Source organism: Elephas maximus, chromosome 10 (genome assembly GCF_024166365.1).
Source record: "Elephas maximus indicus isolate mEleMax1 chromosome 10, mEleMax1 primary haplotype, whole genome shotgun sequence".
Lineage (NCBI taxonomy): Eukaryota > Metazoa > Chordata > Mammalia > Proboscidea > Elephantidae > Elephas > Elephas maximus.
The window spans coordinates 21,015,558-21,036,482 of NC_064828.1; the positions used below are offsets into that span (position 1 = coordinate 21,015,558).

At 35.9% G+C, this 20,925-nt stretch overlaps 1 protein-coding gene across 2 annotated transcripts in view; it reads left to right on the forward strand.

Moving 5' to 3' along the window:
* DPH6 (diphthamine biosynthesis 6) overlaps nucleotides 1-20,925 on the forward strand; it is a 191,995-nt gene that overhangs the window by 18,393 nt on the left and 152,677 nt on the right. Inside the window, exon 4 of one of the 2 annotated variants that reach the window (XM_049898981.1) lies at nucleotides 9,299-9,953. The exons of the other annotated variant lie outside the window; for it this stretch is intronic. Within the exon in view, the coding sequence (XP_049754938.1) occupies nucleotides 9,299-9,484 (186 nt within the window). The 3' untranslated portion in view covers nucleotides 9,485-9,953. Of the gene's footprint in view, nucleotides 1-9,298; nucleotides 9,954-20,925 lie in introns of those variants that run through there. 2 annotated transcript variants of the gene reach the window in all.

Sequence of the window (20,925 nt, forward strand, 5' to 3'; positions counted from 1 at the left end):
TCTGTTCTGTAGGGTCACTATAAGTTGGAATTGACTCGGCAGCAGTGGGTTTTATCATATTTGGCAGTGTGGCCGCAAAGTGTCCTAAGGTCAATTTCCAGCTGATTGTTTCATAAAAATGCTGAACAGGTACTTTTCAAATTTTTGGTATCCACATTCTAGAAAACTGGCTTATTGTGGTGAAAAATTACCTTGTGGATATCTTTTCACTTCAGGTTCGGATAGTGGGACCCTCAGGACTAGATTGCTGGGGGACTCTGAGGCAGATGCAGGGGGTTTGTAGTGGGAGAAACATTCATAATGGTCTTAAGATTTGAAGGAAGGACCCAGACATAATGCTAATTAAACAGGCGCATCGCCCTGTACAGATTGCTCCTGGCTGTTCAGCACCGCACAGCTTGCCTCAAGCCTTGTCAGTTCCTGAGATTTTGGCCATTAAACCTGGCCCCTTGGCATAAGCAATGCTTTTCTAGTGTTGATTCTGGACTCCAAACATGAAGAGTTAGAATTGGAACATAGAAGTGTCATTTTCGGTCCCAGGTGTGGTTTATTGAGGCTGTTTTTTTTTTTTTTTTTTTTTTGTCAACTGTGGCCCTTGCAGATGATTGAGTCAGACGTGTATGGTGAAGCACATGATGGAAGATCAGTCCGGAAATAAAATGCTGGGCCATACTTGTCAATTATTGCAGTTCCTAAGCTTATCACATGTCCAAAGTATCATCTATAGATTCCCCCCCAAACCCTAGAAAACATGATTCCCTCGTTGTAGCAAAGCTGCCATTCTTTCTTCTCAACCTTGAACTTTCTCCACTTGGTATCAATGATTGTGTGTGCTTGTTAGACATGCACATATGTACTTTTTTCTGTTTATCTTTTCCCTGATTCAGTGCATCTCTATTGATTTAGCAACTGACTTTTATATCCTTGTATTCCTTTTTTCTACACACAATAGGTTCTTATCATCTAGTCTGTATATTTCAAAGTGTGTTAGATAAATTTGACTTCTCTTTCAAATTTCATGTTTTATTTTTCTTTATGCTTTTCAACCCCTGGTGTTTGTGACTTTTTTGTTTTTTTCTGACTATGCTACCATTATTTTCTAGGAAGCCTTTCTTAGATGCTTCTCTCTAGACTTGTATTGCTTAAGATGCCAGGTATATGTTTTTATCCTACAGCTTTTTACCTTATTTCTAGACCTGTAGTTTACCTTGTCTTTGCTATATTTTCTACTACATGACTGAGAGCATGTCACCAAGACTGGCAAATATGAATTAATGTATTCCTTTATTGTCAGTCTTACAAAATTATTCATTTTTTGAGTACAGGACTTTGTGGGTGCCCACACAAAATACAGCAATTGCTCACACAGCACGGTGCTGATATATGATAGATACTGAAATGTTCTCTGTGCATCGACTTTCCCTTTTAAATTGGATACATCATCAATTGGTAGATTTGTAATGCCTAAATCATAAGATATCCACAAAAAGTGATGATACTAGCAGTACATATCTGGAGGATTTTTTTAATCGGTAAGAGATGATTTGATAGGAGTTTGTTCTGTGATGTGCTGAAGTGAGAAAAAATTGAGCGAATCAAAAAGATGTCTTAGTTGACCTTGACTTTTCCTATTAACTTTAATCCACCCTGCTGCCCTTTAGAGATTTTTCTTTTTTCTTTCATTTATCAAACACTTATGGAACACTTGTAATATACCAGTACTGGAGAGTAAAAAGGAGTATGAGAACATAGTCTCTGCTGTTATGGACCCTGAGGAGATGAGACACATACACGAAGAAACTGAGGTATAGAGGAACAGTTGCCATCAGAGCGTACAATTAAAGGGCTATGGGAATTCAGGAGGAAAGAGTCCCCTTGTTTTGGGGGATCAGGAGAGGCCTTATGGGGGAAATTACATTTTATATCATTTTTTAAGGTTGGTTGGATTTTGACAGAGGTAGAATGGCTAAGGAATTGCCAATTAAAGGCAGAGCTAGCTAAAGTCGTGGAAACCGGAAATCATAGATACATTAGGGAAATTGTCAGCAATTCAATTTGGCTAGAACTTAGAGTTTCAGAAATAGTGGTGGGAAATATATCTGGAAAGGTTGACTGATGCCAGAAAAGAGAGTGTTTTAAGTTTTACGTGGTGGAGAGTCCCTAAAGTGGAATCTTCCAATGTCGGCTTAATGGGTCACAACCAGTTTTTTTTTTTTTTTTTTTTTTTTTAATGAAAGACTAGAATAAGAAAATTTTGCAAAGTGCATTGTATACAATAAGGGTAATTATGAAATGTGTGTTTCACGCACAATATGTTACGTGTATACTGTGTATGTATATATTTCTTACTTTTAAGCAAGTTCTGTGGCCAAACCAATTTGAAAGCCACTGCCTTAAAGGATTTTACAACAGGAGTGATGGAATTGTAGAGTTGGAAGGGAACTTCAAGGTCATCGGATTGAACCAGTGGTAATGCAAGAAATGGATTGGAAAAGTATTGCCCTGGTGATGAGTTCAATTTGAAAGCTAAGATACTGGGCTAGCTGAAAGTTCATGAGGACCTAAACTGAGGGAGTAGCAGTGGGGAAGGTGAAGAAGGGACATTGAAAAAGTAGATTGTTGGGGCTTGATGATAGTATATACATAAACAGGGACAGGGAGTATATATAAGTTGCCTTGAAAACTGTTGGTTCCGTGGCTAATATTTATTCAGTTCTCCATGGGCAATATTGGTAGTCAAAGTGAATTATGTTAAATATATATTGCAGATATAATGATCCTCGATTTTACAGCATCCTATCTTTGTCATCTCTTTAATCTGGTATAAGGTGTTATAGAAGATGCATCTTATCAATCTGGCTTCATTTAATCAAGATTAACTCTTACAAATTTTGGTTATCTTTGTCATCTCTTTAATCTGGTATAAGGTGTTATAGAAGATGCATTGTATCAATCTGGCTTCATTTAATCAAGATTAACTCTTACAAATTTTGGTCCTGGTGGCCCTTTCAGTTGAACATTTAGCATCTTCTTCATGAAGTTTTATGGAATACACATCAACTAAAATATTTTATCCTTGTTTTTTGACTCTAAATAAAAAATAGCATGGATTCATAGAAAGCAAAATACATGATATTAATGTGTTTTAACATGATAGTGCATGAAGATGCAATTTGAATTATTATTATAATTATACTGAAAAATTATTTACTGGTAAATCAAGCAAAGTATGATGTCTTAATAGGTTCTGTAGCCTTTTGGGCGTGACATCAGATTGAGCCTGGCTTTAGACCTGTAAATTAATTGACCCCTTATGTCCTCCTTATGGTCTCCCTCCAGTGTCTCACCCTCTGATTTATCCCTCAAATTCCTAACAGGTTAATCTCTCTAAGGTACAGATCAATCACATTTCTCTCTCCTTCAAAAATCTTCTTAGCTTATCATTGATTCATTTGGCTTTCCACAGTATGTTTAGTTACTGTGCTTTTGTGTTAATCTTGTATGCTTTTCTTTGTTTAAAGATTATAAGTATGTTGAGGGGCAAGGAGTGTCTTTCATTCTTTTTTTTTCCTTATGTAACAGTCCTTGTTTTGTACTTCTCTAGAACCCAGTTATTCTATCTGTAAAATGTGTATATATCTACCCTTTTGTCTTATTCATCTGTTTTGAGAATGAATGAGTAGATACATAAGAGCTTCTTTTGGTTTCTAGAAAGAAAGATGCTTTGTAAATTAGGTTTTTTAAAAAGTTTTCCTTAGCCTGTTATGCTTATGCGATTCTTAGGTCTTCTCCTCCTCTATTCCTCAGCTTCCAAAATAATCCAGCAAATTTAATGTCATTTTTTTCATTGCATATAAATTTCCATTATCATATTAATATTGAGTAGTAGCTGCTAGTGGGCATTGAGATGAGTGTAATTCCTCTTGCCTTTATTAGTAGTTAACGCAGAAAAGAGAAAAAACGGTAATCATTCAAATCGTGAAAGAGGTTTTAATGGTGGCAAATTTATATTATATATTGGGCTGAAATTATCCTTCTAGATTTGTTGCTTATAATTTTTGGCCTTCTCCAGACTTTAAAACTCTTTCAGTCAGGTAATTCACTCTTCCAAATGGCATGTGGAATTAATTTTTTTTTTAATCTAATTTTTTACATGGGTAAATTGAGGCACAGTTCAATAGAAAATAAAGAACCAAAGATGACAAAGATTCTGATTAATAGATGTTTTCATTTCATTAAAGATTATTTTTGCTTTCTCCCTATGATTTAACTCTATGTTTATCTTTAAAATCTAAGTAGTGTATTTTCTATTAACTTATTTGTAAAAGTCTCCAAGCAAGGTCTTCCATTTGAGAGTTAGGTGAATTGAGTGGAGAGAATGTAGACTTTTCAAAGACTATGTAAAAAATTAAAAGTTAAAAAAAAAAAAAAGAGACAACCCCTTGACTGTCCAGAGACAGTAGACAGGGCAAGTATGCACGCTCCTGTGTGTAAAAGCAATTAACTGGCAATACCAGCAGTTACACCGTATGTATTAAAGCATTCACAGTGCCGGAGCTGTGCGGTCACTTTGTGTACTTGTACACAGTGGGTGCTCAACAAGCAGCTGTTGTATCAAACTTACTGAGCAAAGTTAGACCTATCTGACCTTGACAAAATTCAGCTAATATTGATCCACGCAGATATCTATGATGGTACATTGACAGACCACCAGAGGCAGGAACTATTTATCAGACATTGGAGTCCCTTCCTTGTGCGGAATTATTTGCTGCCTACTAGAGGACTGATTTTAGATCTGTCGAAATGGCCTGTGGTCTATTTTGAGAAAGGCCCTCATGGACTCTTTCTTAGGTGGTGATTTTGCAGGGAGCTGGTGTGGAGAGAGAGCATCATCGTTTGATAAAAACCCATAGTCTTCCCTTTTGTGCCTCCTACAGTTCAGCTCCTTTAAACATTTCTGTTGGTGTCACAGTCATTTTTGTGGTGTTCTTAACCGTCACCCAAGCTCTGGTCACAGATTTTGAGTGCTCATATAGCTTGCACTTGACCATAGGAAGCTAATGAGAATGAGACTTCACAGCATAGGATCATGCAATTCTTTAAGACAGGACTTCTTAGCCTGGAGCGAAGTGTGGGAACTCTATTGAAATTTTATGCAAATTTTTGTGTATGTAAATTTTTTGGAGAGGTCCAAATTTTTAGTATATTTTCACAGTAGAACTTCTGCTCTAACGATCAGTTTCAAAAAGCTTTGTAGCCTGTGTGGGTGTTCATGGCTACCCAAGTGAAGAATCAGTTGTCCTCTGAAGTTGGAATAGGTGGTACGTTATGTGCTATGAAGTGAGAGGGGCTTCTCGGGCTTCCAGAGAGTGAAGAGTCACATGGAGGCTTTACCTGCGAGCAGATGAGAATGCCGTGCATATCTCAAGGGAGAAATCAAGATGTCAAAGAGTAGCGTGTAAGGTGGCATCTTAAAATTTCAGGTCAGAAGTGATGAGAGCCAGCGAAGGGGCAACAGGCTAGGGGACCAGTGCGTGCTCTGACTGGTTGAAGGAGCAGTGGATAGGGATGTGAGAGGCATTCCTTCTGATTTCCTCAAGTGTAGTGTTCTTTTTTTTTTTTTCCAGTGTTCTTTTTTGAATTTCTTTTGCATTTGGTACCTTTTTTGGGTAGTTATATTCTATTTTTTTTTTTCTATTATGCCTTGTTTTATGTAATTATTGGCATATATAATATATCCTCTCTTTTAGTTTATAAATCTCTTGAAGGCAGGCCCTGTGTGTTTCTCCACTATGGACACACTGCTAACTCTTGCTCGCCCCCAGCCTGACCCGTGAGAGGTGCTCCAAATGGATGTGTTACATATTGGCTGTTGGGTTGCTGCTGAGGATTCTTACCATATCACACAGTCCAAGTTGTGAGGATCCAAGGGTGGTATTTTTCTCAGGACTCAGTATTTGTCATGGTTTTGCCTTACCTTAGCTATTGGCGAGTTTTTATTGTATGGGCACTGTAAATTATGCAACTGATTTTAGTTTCCTCTTTGTAATAGTTGTTAGAAAACTCAGAGTTTTGATTTTTTTTGCCTTATTGTAATTATAATTGCTATTATTTATGCAGCACTATCTGGTGCCCTGGTGACACAGTGGTTAAGAGCTCCTGCCACTAACCAAAAGGTCGGCAGTTCGAATCTATGAGCTGCCCCTTAGAAACCCTGTGGGGCAGTTCTACTCTGTCCTATAGAGTCGCTGAGTCGGAATTGACTCAACATCATCAGCTTTGGGTTTTTTTTGTTTTGTTTTTATCTGCCTGGTAGGAGCCATGGTAGCACATTGATTAAGCACTCAGCTGCTAACAGAAAAGTCGGTGGTTTGAAACCACTGGGAGAAAAATATGGCAGTCAGTTTTGGTAAAGACTTACAGCCTTGGAAACCTTATGGGTCAATTCTACTCCATCCGACAAGGCTGCCACGAGTTGGAATCAACTCAGTGTCAATAGGTTTGATTTTTTTTTTTTTTTTGGTATCTGCCAGGCACTGTTCTGAGCTCTTTATGTGTATGTTCTAAGTTATCCTTACATCAGCCCTGGCTTATTATCCCTATTTTGCAGATAAGTAAACAGATACAGATAGGGTAAGTAGCATGTCCAAAGTTAAACAGCTAGAAAGTGCCAGAGCATGTACTTTTAATCACAACATTTACTGCCTCCCAGCATTGCATTTGTGTTAATTACTGCAGATATTGCAATATAAGAATGTATCTGTAGTACATATATAAATCAGTAAGGCGTGTGAACTGACAGCGAGACAGAGAGGCAGGTATATTGTTTAATAAGGGAAGGTGGGGTTATTGAGTCAGGAATTAGTGATCTGTGTTTGATCTCAGCTAGTTTCAGAGTCCCCAGAATAATTTTAGATCGTTGCTACTCAAAGTGTGGTCTAGGGGCAGGTGCTAGCCCATGAAGTGTTTGTTACTCATCCAAGGTGAGATACATACATGGATATACACACACACGTATGTAGAAATGAAAAATAAGCATTTCGAACCTTTTGTAGTCATTTGAAAGAGTAATTTTACATCTGTTGAATCTAATAATAGAATTTTGGCCTTGTATTTTCTAGTATTTTAAAAATTTCACTTCTACTGCAATTCGTTTTTATTATATTTTACAAAAGTTTTGGTCTTTTGAGGGTTTGGAAATTTTCAAAAGCGGGCTTTAACATAGACTGCGAAGCACTGTGTTATTTTGTAAGATTTTAACCATGGTTTGTTTGAAAAAGAAAAGAAAATCTGCAGTTTGACATTATATTCTAATATAAGCCTATTTCTGAAAGTGAATGAGTACATTTGGCTATCTTGTCAGTTTCTAGCTTCCCTGAGAAGAGGCCCTAAATTGAATTGGTTTTTTGGAGGGAAGGCATTTTTCATTTTTTCATACACTTAGTACTTTTCTCAAGAATAACACATTTTAATTAAGACCTTGATCTAAAGTGATAGCAGGAGAAACTTTTCCATCATCCATAGTTACAGTTCCCTTTCTTGATTTATCAAAATAGCTATAAAGCAATTTGAATTTTTAAAAAATCTGTTCAAATTAGATATAGTTCCCTGGAATAACAGAAAAATATAAACAACAACAACAACAACAACAAAAAAACATTGCTGATGATGGCAGCTTAGTATTACAGGTTTTCTGTCTATAAAAAACAAAGGTAGCTTCGGTGAGATAATATTTGCAATACCAGTTCAGGTTTTTAATTTTCTTTTTTGGGTGGGTTGGGGGTGGGGAGTCCTCTAATATAATATGTTCTAAAATAGGCTCATGTAAAGTTACCAATCCTAACAAGGGTCTTTGGATGTCCATAAAGTTATAATTTCCTCTTTAAAACAATCTCTAATTGGTGGTCCCCCTAAGGTGGCTTTCAATAACCAAACCAAACCAAACCAAACCCAGTGCCGTCAAGTCGATTCCAACTCATAGCGACCCTATAGGACAGAGTAGAACTGCCCCATAGAGTTTCCAAGGAGCGCCTGGTGGATTCGAACTGCCTACCCTTTTTTAGCAGCCATAGCGCTTAACCACTACGCCACCAGGGTTTCCTGCTTTCAATAGGGAATCCCTTACTATTTTCTGGATGTTTGAAAGTATGCCTTCAAATAGAGAAATGAGTTAAGGAGATGAACAGGCATTTCACAGAGAAATTCCAATGTCCAAAAAAAATGGGTCGCTCTGAGTCGGAATCCACTCGATGGCAAAGGTTTTTTTGGGTTTCACTAATCTGAAAATGCAGCTTTCACTTTGGCAGCACTAGGAAATAATAATGCTTGGTTTTGGAGAAACGGGTACCCTTATGAGCTGCCAGGAGCCTTGTAAATTGCTTCAGCCTTTCTGGAGCATAATTTGGTAGTATTCATCAGACGGTAAAATATATGAACTCTTTATTAAGTGATTTCATTTTGGGGAATTTATCCTAAGGAAATAATTGAAGATGTACTCAGAGATTGAGAATTGATTTGCAGACTAAATTATGGTGTGTCCAGACAGTGAAATACTGTATGACATCAGAAATGAAGCTGCAGAAACATATATATATATATATATATATATATTATTAAGAGAAGGAAATATACCATAGTCTGTACTAGTACATTTTTGGTAAAATGTATCTGTATAAATATGTGTATAGAACAATATCTGAAGAATATATGTTAAGTCTTTATGTGGGAAGTATTAAGGGGGTTTTATGATGTTTGCACGTTTTATTTTTTTTATAATGAGCATGTACTGCATTTGAAGCTTTTTTGAGAGGAGGGTGAAGGTGGGGTTTGAGTCCTATATGAGGAGGAGAAAGGCTCAGTTTTTGGTACTTGGCAAAAGGCAGTTTCGGTTTGCTGCTCTTTGTATTTTATGTGTTGAAGTTTTGGCCTCCTTTTAAAAATGCACAGAATGGAACAGGGGGAAAGGAAACCTGATAATCAACAGGATGTCAGCCGTTCCCCAGGTCCTTTCTGAAGGTTCAGGAGGGGCCTGTTTTTCTTTCAGAGCTGGTTCTTGAAAGCTGTGTTTGGGAGGGTTTTTTTTTCCCCCCTGACAAATGCCTATCATTTTCTAAACAAGAAGGCCAATGTCCTAGTTAGGTGTGTGGAGTTATTTTCATTCGCTTTCAGTCCTGTTGTGTTAATACTGAATAAGCAGAGACAGCCTGGCTGGTGGTGAAAGATGGTAAGCCGGCCTCAGGGCTTTTTCTGGTCAGCCTAAACCTCTGATTGCCACGTTTTCCTAATTTCCCGTTTCCAGGGCATCACTAGAGTGACCTTGCTTGCTGAATACGATGCTCTGAATCTCCAAGATTTTCACATGCGTTTGGAAGTGGGCAGCCAGGCAATTGTTTACAGGACTCCCAATGAACTGTGCACTCGCAGCAAGTTTGATAAACACACATTTCCTCCTTTTATCAGTGAGATTGCAGAATGTGAAGTATGAGTTTCCAGTTTTGCTCATTCCCCTCAGCCCTTTTCCTGTTTAAAAACTTAGACGTACTAATTGGATGCTGATTTGTCCCTGTTTTTTATTTTGCTTACTGGTAGGTGACGGCTTATTCCAATACTTACCTAGGCAAGGCTTGGCAAACCTTCAAAAATAAACTTTCCACATATTCGGCTTAAAGGAGATTCATCCCAAGGAATGTAATGTGAGCACTAATTAACAGTAATGACTGCTAATCACTTTGCTTTTTACACTCCTTCAGGAGTACTGCTATTATCCAATGTACTTAAATAAAATGCTGGTATGTGAATCAACAACCCTACGTTCCTCTTAGCAGCGATTGCTCACAGTCAAGCTTTGCATGAATTAGAGTTAACTAAAATTGATTTTAATATGCTATGTTTCTTTCTATGATAATAAAACTAAAATATTTTTATTGAGTTAAATATCCTGACTATTAAGACATTACCTGGTTTTTTTTTTTTTTTTTTTGGCAGTCATCCTCGTGGCTGATGAAAACCAATATTTCAAGTAAATTTTCTCACAGTTCATACCATTCTGTCTTAGATTTCCTCAAAATTGCATGTGACATACTCTTCATAGTCACAGCAGTACTTTGATTCTGTTGTAAACATTTTGTAAGATCAATGAAAAGCAATAGGCTTGTGTTTAATTTTTCTGAATTCGTGCATTTGCTTCCTGGCGGGTCTTACAGATTCTTTAAATTATATAGTCCATTTATATAAACTTGGTTCATAGGACTATGTGTTCAACGTTCATTAAAAAGGCTCGTTTTATTATGTTTAGTGTGTTATTAGACCATTATAAAAGCTTTCTGCTTATTTACATGCGTTCAACGTACCTACAAACTGCCTTGCCTCAGGAGGAGACTCAGCAAAACTCATAAATTAATAATTTAAGGGAGCAATACTCAAGTAGCATTTTGGTTAAGTTAATAAGTTAAAGCCTTAGAGTTAGGGCTAGTCACTTCAACAGTGCTTTATTTTTGACTTTTATTGGCTGAAAATAACTTGTTAAACGGGTGCTTTAGTAATAAAACGAAATCTACATACCATCCAAAGCCCCTTCCCTTCTTTGGATTTATGAGTAGGTTGACATATTATTGAAGAATTTTTAGCACTTTCACAGTTCTGCGCTTTGATTTCAGAGAAGGCGCTAATCTCTCTAGAAGTTTGAAAGTGGCAAATGAGTTGCATATCGTTTCTCCAGGGAGTTTGGGGGTTCTCATTACAGGTTCGCTATGAGTCAGAATTGACTCGACGGCAGTGGGCTTGGTTTTTATTAGAGGCCTTAGTCTAACGCTAGTTACCTGTATTAATGTTGATTTAGCTGACGTGTGGTGTGGTGTTGTGATTTGATGTGAGTTAATAGAATATCCTTTCTGATTTTACACAGTATCTCTAGTTGACGGGGGAATGATGTTATAATTCTCTTAGCTAATATCAGTGTTTCTTCAGAGGTTCAGCAATTCAAGGCATTATTTTAAATTACCAAAAGTAAAGTAATGAAATTTCCCTTTTGACTTTTGTATTACTTGTAGTGCTGAAAAACTTAGACATTTTTGGTGACTAAACAAGTGGGAAAATTAAGTGGTAGTGTCATAAGAAGGTTTATATTTTAAATACCAATCTATCGGGAACATTGCAAACGTGTGTATTTAAAAGGAAAAAAAAACTGCTTCTGTAGTTGTGAATTGAATTTGGTTTCAAAGAATTATAACAGGAATAATGGGAAGAAAATAGAAAAATATATGGACGCTTCATTGAGTGCTGTCCATATGGAATCATGAAATTCTTGAGGATTACCGTATGTGATTATTTTATGTTGAGGAATTATTTCACAATAGCATAAAATGTAGATCTATGAGGAGAAACTTGCTTTTCCTATTTTTCTTGGACGTTGAGTTCTTACGTGAAAGAAAACGGTGTTTAAAAAAAAGGGAAGGATTTCAATTTTGATCTGTGTTTTTTGCAGTGTTTTTACTCTCTTGTGAGAGTGATTGATTTGCAGCTGTCATTTTACCCAAAGAGGGGACAAATGGAACTGGCCTTTTAGACAAAAGTATGCAAACAGACTGCATTCTTTCTCTCGATGGAATTATGGAAGGATTGCATGAGGTGCCACATTCATTTTCCCATTGATTGTGAGCAGGAGTCTGCAGTGGGGTGCTGTTTCCAATGGATAAGGAGGTGCTCTGATTAGTTACCTTTTTCATTAAAGCACCACAAAGGGAAATGCCAAATGTGTGCAGTGCTGTGCTCTCATAGTGACAGTTGTTTTTGTCAAGTTTTTTTTTGCCCCATTGAAGTCTGGCCTATTTTAGAAAAACATACATTTTTTTTTTTTTTTCCCTCCCCTCTCATATTAGGCTTAGTAGATTTCCAGCCTTTGACCCCTTAAAGAAATTAGACATTATAGACAATTTTCTTTCTCTAGGCTTCTATTGTAAAGCTTCAAAGCTGATGCAGCAGTGCCCTCTATAGTCTTTTCGTGAACAGTAGATAAATGTTGATGGTTTGGAATATTCAGGTATGAAGCAGATACTTAAATTTATTTTTTGCTCAGACAAGCGAACCCTTTTTCCTAAGTAGACATTCTTGTTTTTCACTAGTGGCGTTACTTTAAACAAAGGGAACAAAAGACCATTCTGAATTTTCATTTAGGATTATTGGTTACCTCTTGTTGTTAAAAAAAACCCGGTGGCAAATCTCAAGTTTTATCAGACATTCATCTGAGTAATCTGAGATAGGAGTCTTACAAGCTGTACTGTCTCTTCATGAAATATCTTTTTGAAGTTGAGCTCCAATAGGTGTATGTTCAGAAATAATTTAGTTCCTTTGTACTTGTTTTTTGTATCTAATTAGAGTCTGAGTGGGCTCCCTGGAACTGAACTTTTCCTTCTTCCTGAATTGAGTAACCCAGGCTTTATGTATGACATTATTTGAATTCAAACCAAGGGAGTTACACAATGACTAAAGTATTTGTCATGCATTAGCATTGATTTAAATTTTACATTCCCCTGCCTTCCATTTTGAGTTACCTATTTGTGTATATACGTTGACAGCTCAGTATTTCACTGTAAAATACAACTCTATGTGAAATTATTAAATGATAATAAAAGCAGACATTGTATTTCGATACGAGAGGAAGAGAAAAATTATTTCGCTTCTAAAATTTTTTATTTTGCTTCTAAAAGTATTTGAGTAAAAAGAACATGGCCAAATCCTAGCTATTTTTACTCAAATTAACTAATATTGAAAGCATCTCTTAACCTCTGATCCTACTTTCTTATCTATAAAATGGGAGTAAGAATGGCTTATCTTCTGAGGTTTTGGTGAGGATTAGAAATAATGTAGTTGAGGTGCTCAAATGGTAACTGTTATTCTAAACATTACAGCGTAAAGGTCAGTGGCTTTGTTTTATATTGGGAAACTTGTAGTATATACCTAGAACACATCTAATGTGCTTTAATAAGATAAGAAAGAAAAAAAGTAACCTATCTTGTACCTTGTGGTGATGTATATGAATCTGAAAGCTGGCGTGCATTTTGGTGATGTGGACTGACAAGGTGAGAGGTACATTAACTTTCAACTCCCTGCCAGCCTCATCCCCGAACTTCTCAAATAGGCCATGTTTATAAGTTTTATTTTAGTAGGCCATAGATTGGACCAGTAGTTGGAAACATGCAAAAACTAATAAACCAAACCCAAACCCGTTGCCATCGAGTCGATTCCCTCTTTTAATGACCCTGTAGAACAGAGTAAAAGGGCCGCAGAGGTTTTCCAAGGAGCAGCTGGTGGATTAGAACTGCCAACCTTTTGATTAGCAGCCAAGCTCTTAACCACTGAGCCGTCAGGGCTTTGTGAAAAGTAATAGTAAACTTAAAAAAAAAAAAAAGAGCCTCCCCCCCCCATTAGTGTATCTGGGAATACTTAGGAAAATGTTCCCTTTACCTGTGTTCCCAGTTGTAGTCTAGAGCTCATATTCATACTCTCTAGGTTAGTGGCTTTGCTCTCACAACCCAGCTACAGAGAAGACTGACATGTAAAACAAATGAAACGGGAGCTTTTCTAGCTAAAGTGGCCATGGCCTAGAGTCCTTCCGCTTTGAAGGAAAAAAGTTTGAAAGCCACTTAGTGCTGTACTGTGTATGTATATATGTGAGTGCACACAAACACACATACATGCCTTTTGTTGACTGCGGAGACCTTGTCTTACTTTGATTTGATTTCATAGCACCTAGAAACGACTCGTTGGCACTAGTTTTTTTTTTTAGTTCTGTCTGTACCTAGCACATAAAAAATGCTCAATTAGTGTGTGCTGAATGCTTTCCCCTCTTACTGATATATAGAATTTGAGATGCCTAATGTTTTTTTTTTTTAATGTGGTAGTGTAATATTATTGTAATTCTTTCCCAGTGAGCCATTTAAATAAAGCATACTTACAATGGAATTTATCAATTTACTTTTTAAAACTCAAGCAGAAATTGTTTCAGCTACAAATAATAATAGGAAATGAATGAAAAAATACTCAGAACATGTCTGTAAGAACTGTCTTTAAAAGCTGAGGTATTATACAATGATGAATTTGGCTAAAAATTAGACATTTCAAATGACCCCATGATAAAAACAATCTTGAATAATCTTGCACAAGGAACTTTGAATTGAATTGTCTCAAGTTTCAGTGAAGCATTGTTTTTTTTTTTTGTATTTATTTGTGTTTCATATTGGTTTCAAGTAACCTGGAATTTAGTGTTATAATAAACCACCTGTTCTTTTCAGTATATCACTAGGTTAAAAATTGGGAACTGTGAAATTGTCTTAATTTTTAATCATTACAAAGAAGAAACCAAGACTTAAAGCCAATAGAAAGAAAATGAACAAGGTTTTAATAAACCAAATATGGTGGTTCTTTTTAAAAATAATGACCATTGCAATAAGAAACATGCTTAAAATTAAACTCTGGCTTACAAGACTGACAAGACGCTGTCTATGAAAAAAAAAGTTGAATAAGATTTTTTTTCTTTGCAATGAAGGTAGCAAATTAAGAATCCTCTTAATTAAAATAGTGATAAATGTAGATTGCATTACTGAAGACAGTGAATTACAGCTGCTCTGTCTAGTGAGAGCCTGCATAATTTACCAAGACTGTACAAAGAAGCCACGGAGCAGCCGCTGCAGACGGTTAGAGGATATGTCCTGTTTATTCTACATACATTTCTTTTTTTAATTAAAATGTCAATGATAATTTTATAGCAGTCCTCAAAAAAAATTCTTTAGATTTTTCTATAGTGATAGAATATGAAATAAGATCATTACTGTTGCTGAATGAAGCAGATTAAAACTGAGGAAAAATAGCATTTTATTTTTTATTATTTTACTTTTTTTTATTATGAGCAGATACTGAAATAAGTGATGATATGTATGTAAATATGTTTTCTTTTTTCTTTACGTGAGCCTTGCATGAGAAAAATGTGGCAAAATCTTTGACTATACATTTTATTTACAATTCTTTTGGAGCCACATGCAAGACTCGGTTGGCACCGCAAGTAATATCGTTTACAAATAACGGTGTACGTGGGTACCAGTGTACCAGTTGCAATCATGTTGAGCTTGAGTCGTGGTGACCCCATGTGGGTCAGAGTAGAGCTGTGCTCCGTAGAGTTTTCAATGGCAGATTTTTTGGAAGTAGATCTCCGGGCCTTCCTTCCGAAGTGTTTCTGGGTGGACTCGAACTGCCAGGCTTTGGGTTAGCAGGTGAGCGCGTTAACCATTTGCATCACCCAGGGACGACTGTGGAATTCTCCAGGTGAGGCAGCCACTTCGTGGGATATATCAGAATTAGCTGGAGGGATATCACCCCCTCAGCCCATCGCTGGATGTATGATGAGGAATATTATACTGCCCGTATGATGTCTGGAGGCACACACACACACACAAAAAAAATGGTTAAGAACCCCTGTTACACTGCATATAATTTTTTCCTTTGATAATAACTGATGGTATCTTCATTATTAAATATCTTTAAGAAAACCAAAATTGTAGGTACCAAGAAATTCTTTTTTCTTTTTTTTTTTTTTTTGCCTCTAAGGGGTAAATGAGGACTTTGGAATCAGACTTGCCTGTGTTCTAGGCTTAGGACTCTAGGCTCCATCACTTGCTTGCTGTATGACCTTGGTTTAGTTGACTTTTCTACACCTTGGATTTCATATTTGTGAAGTGGGGTTAATAATAGTACCTAGGGTTGTTGTGAGCTATAATGGGATAATTCATCAACGGGCTGTTGTAAAATAGATCATTTGGGAAGTGTTAGTAAATGTTAACTGTTATGTTGTTAGTAGTAGTAGTATTTGTCACGAAGTACAACAGTTTCTCTTGCATTGGGGCAGTAAACCAAACTGGTTCCTGTTTAGTTGACCCTGCTTCATGGCAATCCCACATGTGTCAGGGTAGAACTGCACTCCACAGGGTTTTTGATGACAGATTTTTCGGAATTGCCAGGCCTTTCTTCTGAAGTGCCTCTGGGTAGACTCAAACCTCCAACCATTGGGTTAGCAGCCTGGCCTTAACCATTTGCACCACCCCAGAACTTGCTTGCATTTAACTTTTAAGATGATTGTTTTCTGTCATGATTCTGTCACGTAGATCCGATTCTTCGGGAATTTAGGCCTGCCCCTCCATGTTTTCAGTGTCGTGTTGTGGAAATGCCTCTGCTCCCTGTTTTGTCTTTGACTGTCCGTCTTCTTTGTGCTTCATATATCAGCTGCTTTGGCATCAGTAAAAATGATCTGAAAGTTTGCACATTTCAATATGTCTGTCTGGGGCTTTGGTTTAGCTTCGTATAGGCTTGAACTAACTGAATATTTTCCATTGTTCGGTTTTCCTAAATGGTTGTTCCTATGATCACCTACTAAAAACTTGTTACCTGGAAAAGCTTTTTAGGCAAAAAATGGGCACATGACCAAGGATTTGAAAAACTTCTATGAGGGAACAATATGAGGAAGAACTTCTTAAGGCGATTTTATTCTATGTAGCTTTTTACTTTGAGTTTCAATAAAATAATAAATGAAAGAGGTACAAAGATAAGAAGTCACGTGCTATATAGAACCATCACTCATAATGCTTACACATGCTGATTGAGTCATAGAAGGTTAACGTGCATCTTTTTTTTTTTTTCTTGCTGCGTCCTAGGCATTTTTCTAGCTGCTGGGGATGCAGATGATTAAGGCGCAGTGCCTGTCTCAAGGACTTGGCGTTTTAAGTTTTAAGGGAGAAAGCTGCTGCTATATGTTAATCAAAATTAATACTTGTGGTTAACTCTTTGCTCTTTTTAAAATGCTCCGTATTCCTTATAGTTTACCTCTTTGCTCCATGACTTGTTGTCTATTCTTTGCTTGGCCGGTGTGACTGCATTTCTCCTAGGAAGATTCAGGATTGCTTAATCTGTGCCCTTTTAGGAATTAATGCATATGATTCATGATTTAGCTTGTACTTTGGAAACCCTGGTGGCATAGTGGTTAAGAGCTGCAGCTACTGTCCAAGAGGTCAGCACTTTGAATCCACCAGGTGCTCCTCGGAAACTCTACAGGGTGGTTCTGCTCTATCCTATAGAGTTGCTATGAGTCGGAATGGACTTGATGGCAGTGGGTTTGGTTTTTGATTAATACTTTGAAGTAGTTGATCAAGTCTTTTCTTAATCAGTTTAGTCTTAAAATCTCTAGGTTTCTTGGAGATTAGTTAAGCTTCCCTCTCCTGGTTTTCTCCAACAGAGAACAGTTAATTACATATTGACATAGTTTTTTCATTGCATCTACCACAGTACTTGGAAAAGGTGTTTGCCAAAGTGAAGTATGATTCAGTACTAAGATAAAATCAAACTTCCAATTCAGCGTATACTGAAGTCATGGTTTGGACACGAATTTATTTCGTATTTTGAATTAGTTGCTTTGGAAAGCCAGACACCTCCCTTATTTATGGAAGCATCATCACAGTTATTCCAGATGCTCTTTAGGACTATTATGGACTACATTCAGTTAAAGACTAGGTACAATTCTATAAACATTGATTTTAGATTATTATCAAGGGACCTTGTTTTCAGATGGAGTTCTAGAGCACATATTATTAATAAACAGACAAATCCATTGCTGTCGAGTTGATTCCAACTCATAGCGACCTATAGGACAGAGTAGAACTACCTGGTGGGTTTTCTAAGGAGTGGCTGGTAGATTCGAACTGCCAACCTTTTGGTTAGGAGCCCAGCTCTTAACCAATGTGCCGTCAGGGCTCCTTATTTCTTACAGTACCTGAAAATGTTTCTTTCTGAAATATCATGACTACCAGAATACTTATGTAGAAATAAGTTGTCTTTGGCTTTGAGCACTTGACTTCTCCTTCACACAATTGTGCATATGGTTTCTTCTCAAACTGTTAACTGTGTATATTGTAGACAGAACAATGCTGTGTAATAAGTAAAACTAATCTAGTCTCTGAGGAATTTACATGGTTATATAATGCCAAATTTATGTTGATACTGTCTGCTTTATGGTTAACTGATAATTACCGACTCTCTACTGTGTGTAAAATCATGACTGTTTACTGAATTTCCTGTTTCGGCACTGGGTTTTTTTTTTTTTTTTATATAATGGATTTAGTGCGACTATAAAGATTTGTACTCTTTACCTCATCTATTTATTGACTTGAAATTAATAGATCAATCAAATAATTTGAAATATACATGTTGTGAAAATGATTATGAAGCATTTGTAGCAGAAAAAAAAAGATTTTTATAAGAAGTTAAGGGAAAATGTAAGTTTCAACTTAGTAATTAAATAGTAATGACAATATTGTATTATAAAAAGACATAGCTTGTGAATTATACGCCTATTTAAATGTATAATATTTATTATCTTGACAATTCAAAGATGTGTTTTAACTGTTTGGCAAAAGAAAAGAGCAGTCTTTGTTGCTGTCAACTTTGTAGAAAATAGAATTAAGATCTATAAGTTTTGTTTTGATATGACTTGATAGTAGTAACTTCTTTCCTGATGTTCAGCCCGAGACTTGGAATAAACCTCCTAAAACTAAATGTTGTTATCATTTACTTTATTAATTTATTTACTGCAACTTTTTAATATCTTTTCGTAGCTAAATAACAGCGTTAGATGGTTTCCCCTTTGACTTCGTCAAATTCTTTTCTAAGTAGAATTTTTTTTCAGTAGAAAAAAAAAGTAGATCTCTAGATCTGACTTTACTGCATTTTTTAAAATTTTATTCTATATTGTTTTTATGTTTAATTATCTGCTTTTTTTGTCCGCCTTCTGCCTGTCAGACAGTCTGAAGAAAGAGTGTGTTTCCTCTGAGACTCGGTCTTTGGTGCACCTACAGAAGCACACAGTGTCTTTCTCAGCAGAATGGTTTAATTATAGCCTTGCAGGGTCCTCACCCCTGCGCTTCATGCTTTGTTTTTCATCTGAATTCTCATTTAATTTCATTTGATACTTAAAAAAAATTATGCTTTTTAAATTAAAGAAAGTACATAAAAGTTTAAAAAGCATGATGAGTTTACTCAAAATTCATTTTAAGTTTAACATTTCGAGTTAACATTTTGACGTATTTCTACACATACCCATAAGACACACACAACTACATATACGCATGTGTGTATGTACACACACACACACATACATACTCATTTTCTCTGCCATTAAAACCTCTTCATGAACATAATTTAATGGCTACTTAAAATTCCACCATGTGGCTGTATAATAATATCTTTAATGATTCCCTAATTTTGTAAATTAGGTTGAATCTAATTTTTACTATAAATAATAGCATGTTGATGTGGGTACATAAATTATTGTCTACGTTTTAAAAAATTATTTCCTTACTGTAGATTTTCAGGCATTGAATTAATGGATCAAAGTATATAATTACTATTAAAGCTATTGATACATATTGCTTTTTCGATATCTATAAATAATATATCTGTTAATGTGTTTATTATTTTTATTTTGAAATTCTAAATCTTTGTTTAATATATCTGAAACTTCAACTTTGAAATTCTGTTTTTATAACTCATAACATTTGGTGAATATATGCTGGTGAATACAAGTAGCATTCTGCCCATCTTTGTATTTTATTTTTGGAGCAAAGTGAAAGAGACATGATTTAGGGTAGCTCAGGTAATGTAAGAGATAGGGTCATTTTTCCCTATGATCATGAGAAACTGGTTTCCAGTGACTTAATATGGCTACTTTGGGTAGATAAGCAGCTGCAAAGTGAACTCGATTTTAGTATACTGTGTACTAAAAAAAAAAAAAAAAAATTTTTTTTTTTTTTTTTGGTACTAAAAACACTGTGGATGGACACGGACACAGATATAGACACATAGGTGTTACTCTTTCAACAGTTAGAGATACAGTGTTAATTATGATTTATCTGTTTTCAATAGGTTCCGTTTTCTAACGAGCCACAGGATATTCTGCTACTGAGTATCAGCTTACTTATTTTCTATTGACATTGTTAAGTTAAGCAGTGTTTAGAAATGATTTCTAATATTGGCTAAGTAAAAAAAATGATGATAAAAATATTGAATTAATCATAGTTGATTAATCATTTTGGGCATATGTTTTTTTATATCAAACATGTAGTATCTTAGATATATTTCAAACTCCACAAATTATTACTGTGGGCGTAGACCATTACTTTAGGTCCACTAAATATCCTCTAGAAAATTTCTTATGCTTCCCTTCTTTCTCAAGAACTTTGTTGGTGATTACTGTTACAGCATTAAAAACAAAATTATAGCCTACTATTTTTAATTTAGTTACTGGACCTAGTACTATTATAGTATGTTTGTTTGTAGGAATAAAACAAATAATGCTTAATGCTTGTTTTATGATTATTATTAAATGATTACTTAGACTTTGGAGAAAATTTCACATCACCTTATTATTGTAACTACCTTTAGTTGCTGATCCCATTAACTCTCTTTCCATGTTTACTTGTATCTTTTAATGCAAATTATAGAATACTGGCTTCTGTGACACACTTTTTTTTTTTTTTTTAAATGCTTATGTCTTGGTAGTTTCTTGTTAGTGTTATGAAAAACGTTGCTACCACATTGACTAGGACATGTATGTGTGAGTGTGTGGGTGTTGCTGAGAGGGGCCGTTGCTGCTCTTTTCCAAGCTGCTGGGCTCTTAGTTTGTTTTTTCAACTTTTCATCTACAAACATGTTTACATATATACACCATGCACGTTTTCACAAGTCTGCTTCCCCCTTTCTTACTCTCGTTCTTGTTCTATCTTTTCTCCTCTTTCTCAGCTCTCATGTGCATGCATACATGTACGTACACACACGTAAATGAATTTTCAAGTGTTAAAAGTGAAGGCTACAGAATCCAGATTTAATGTAGTA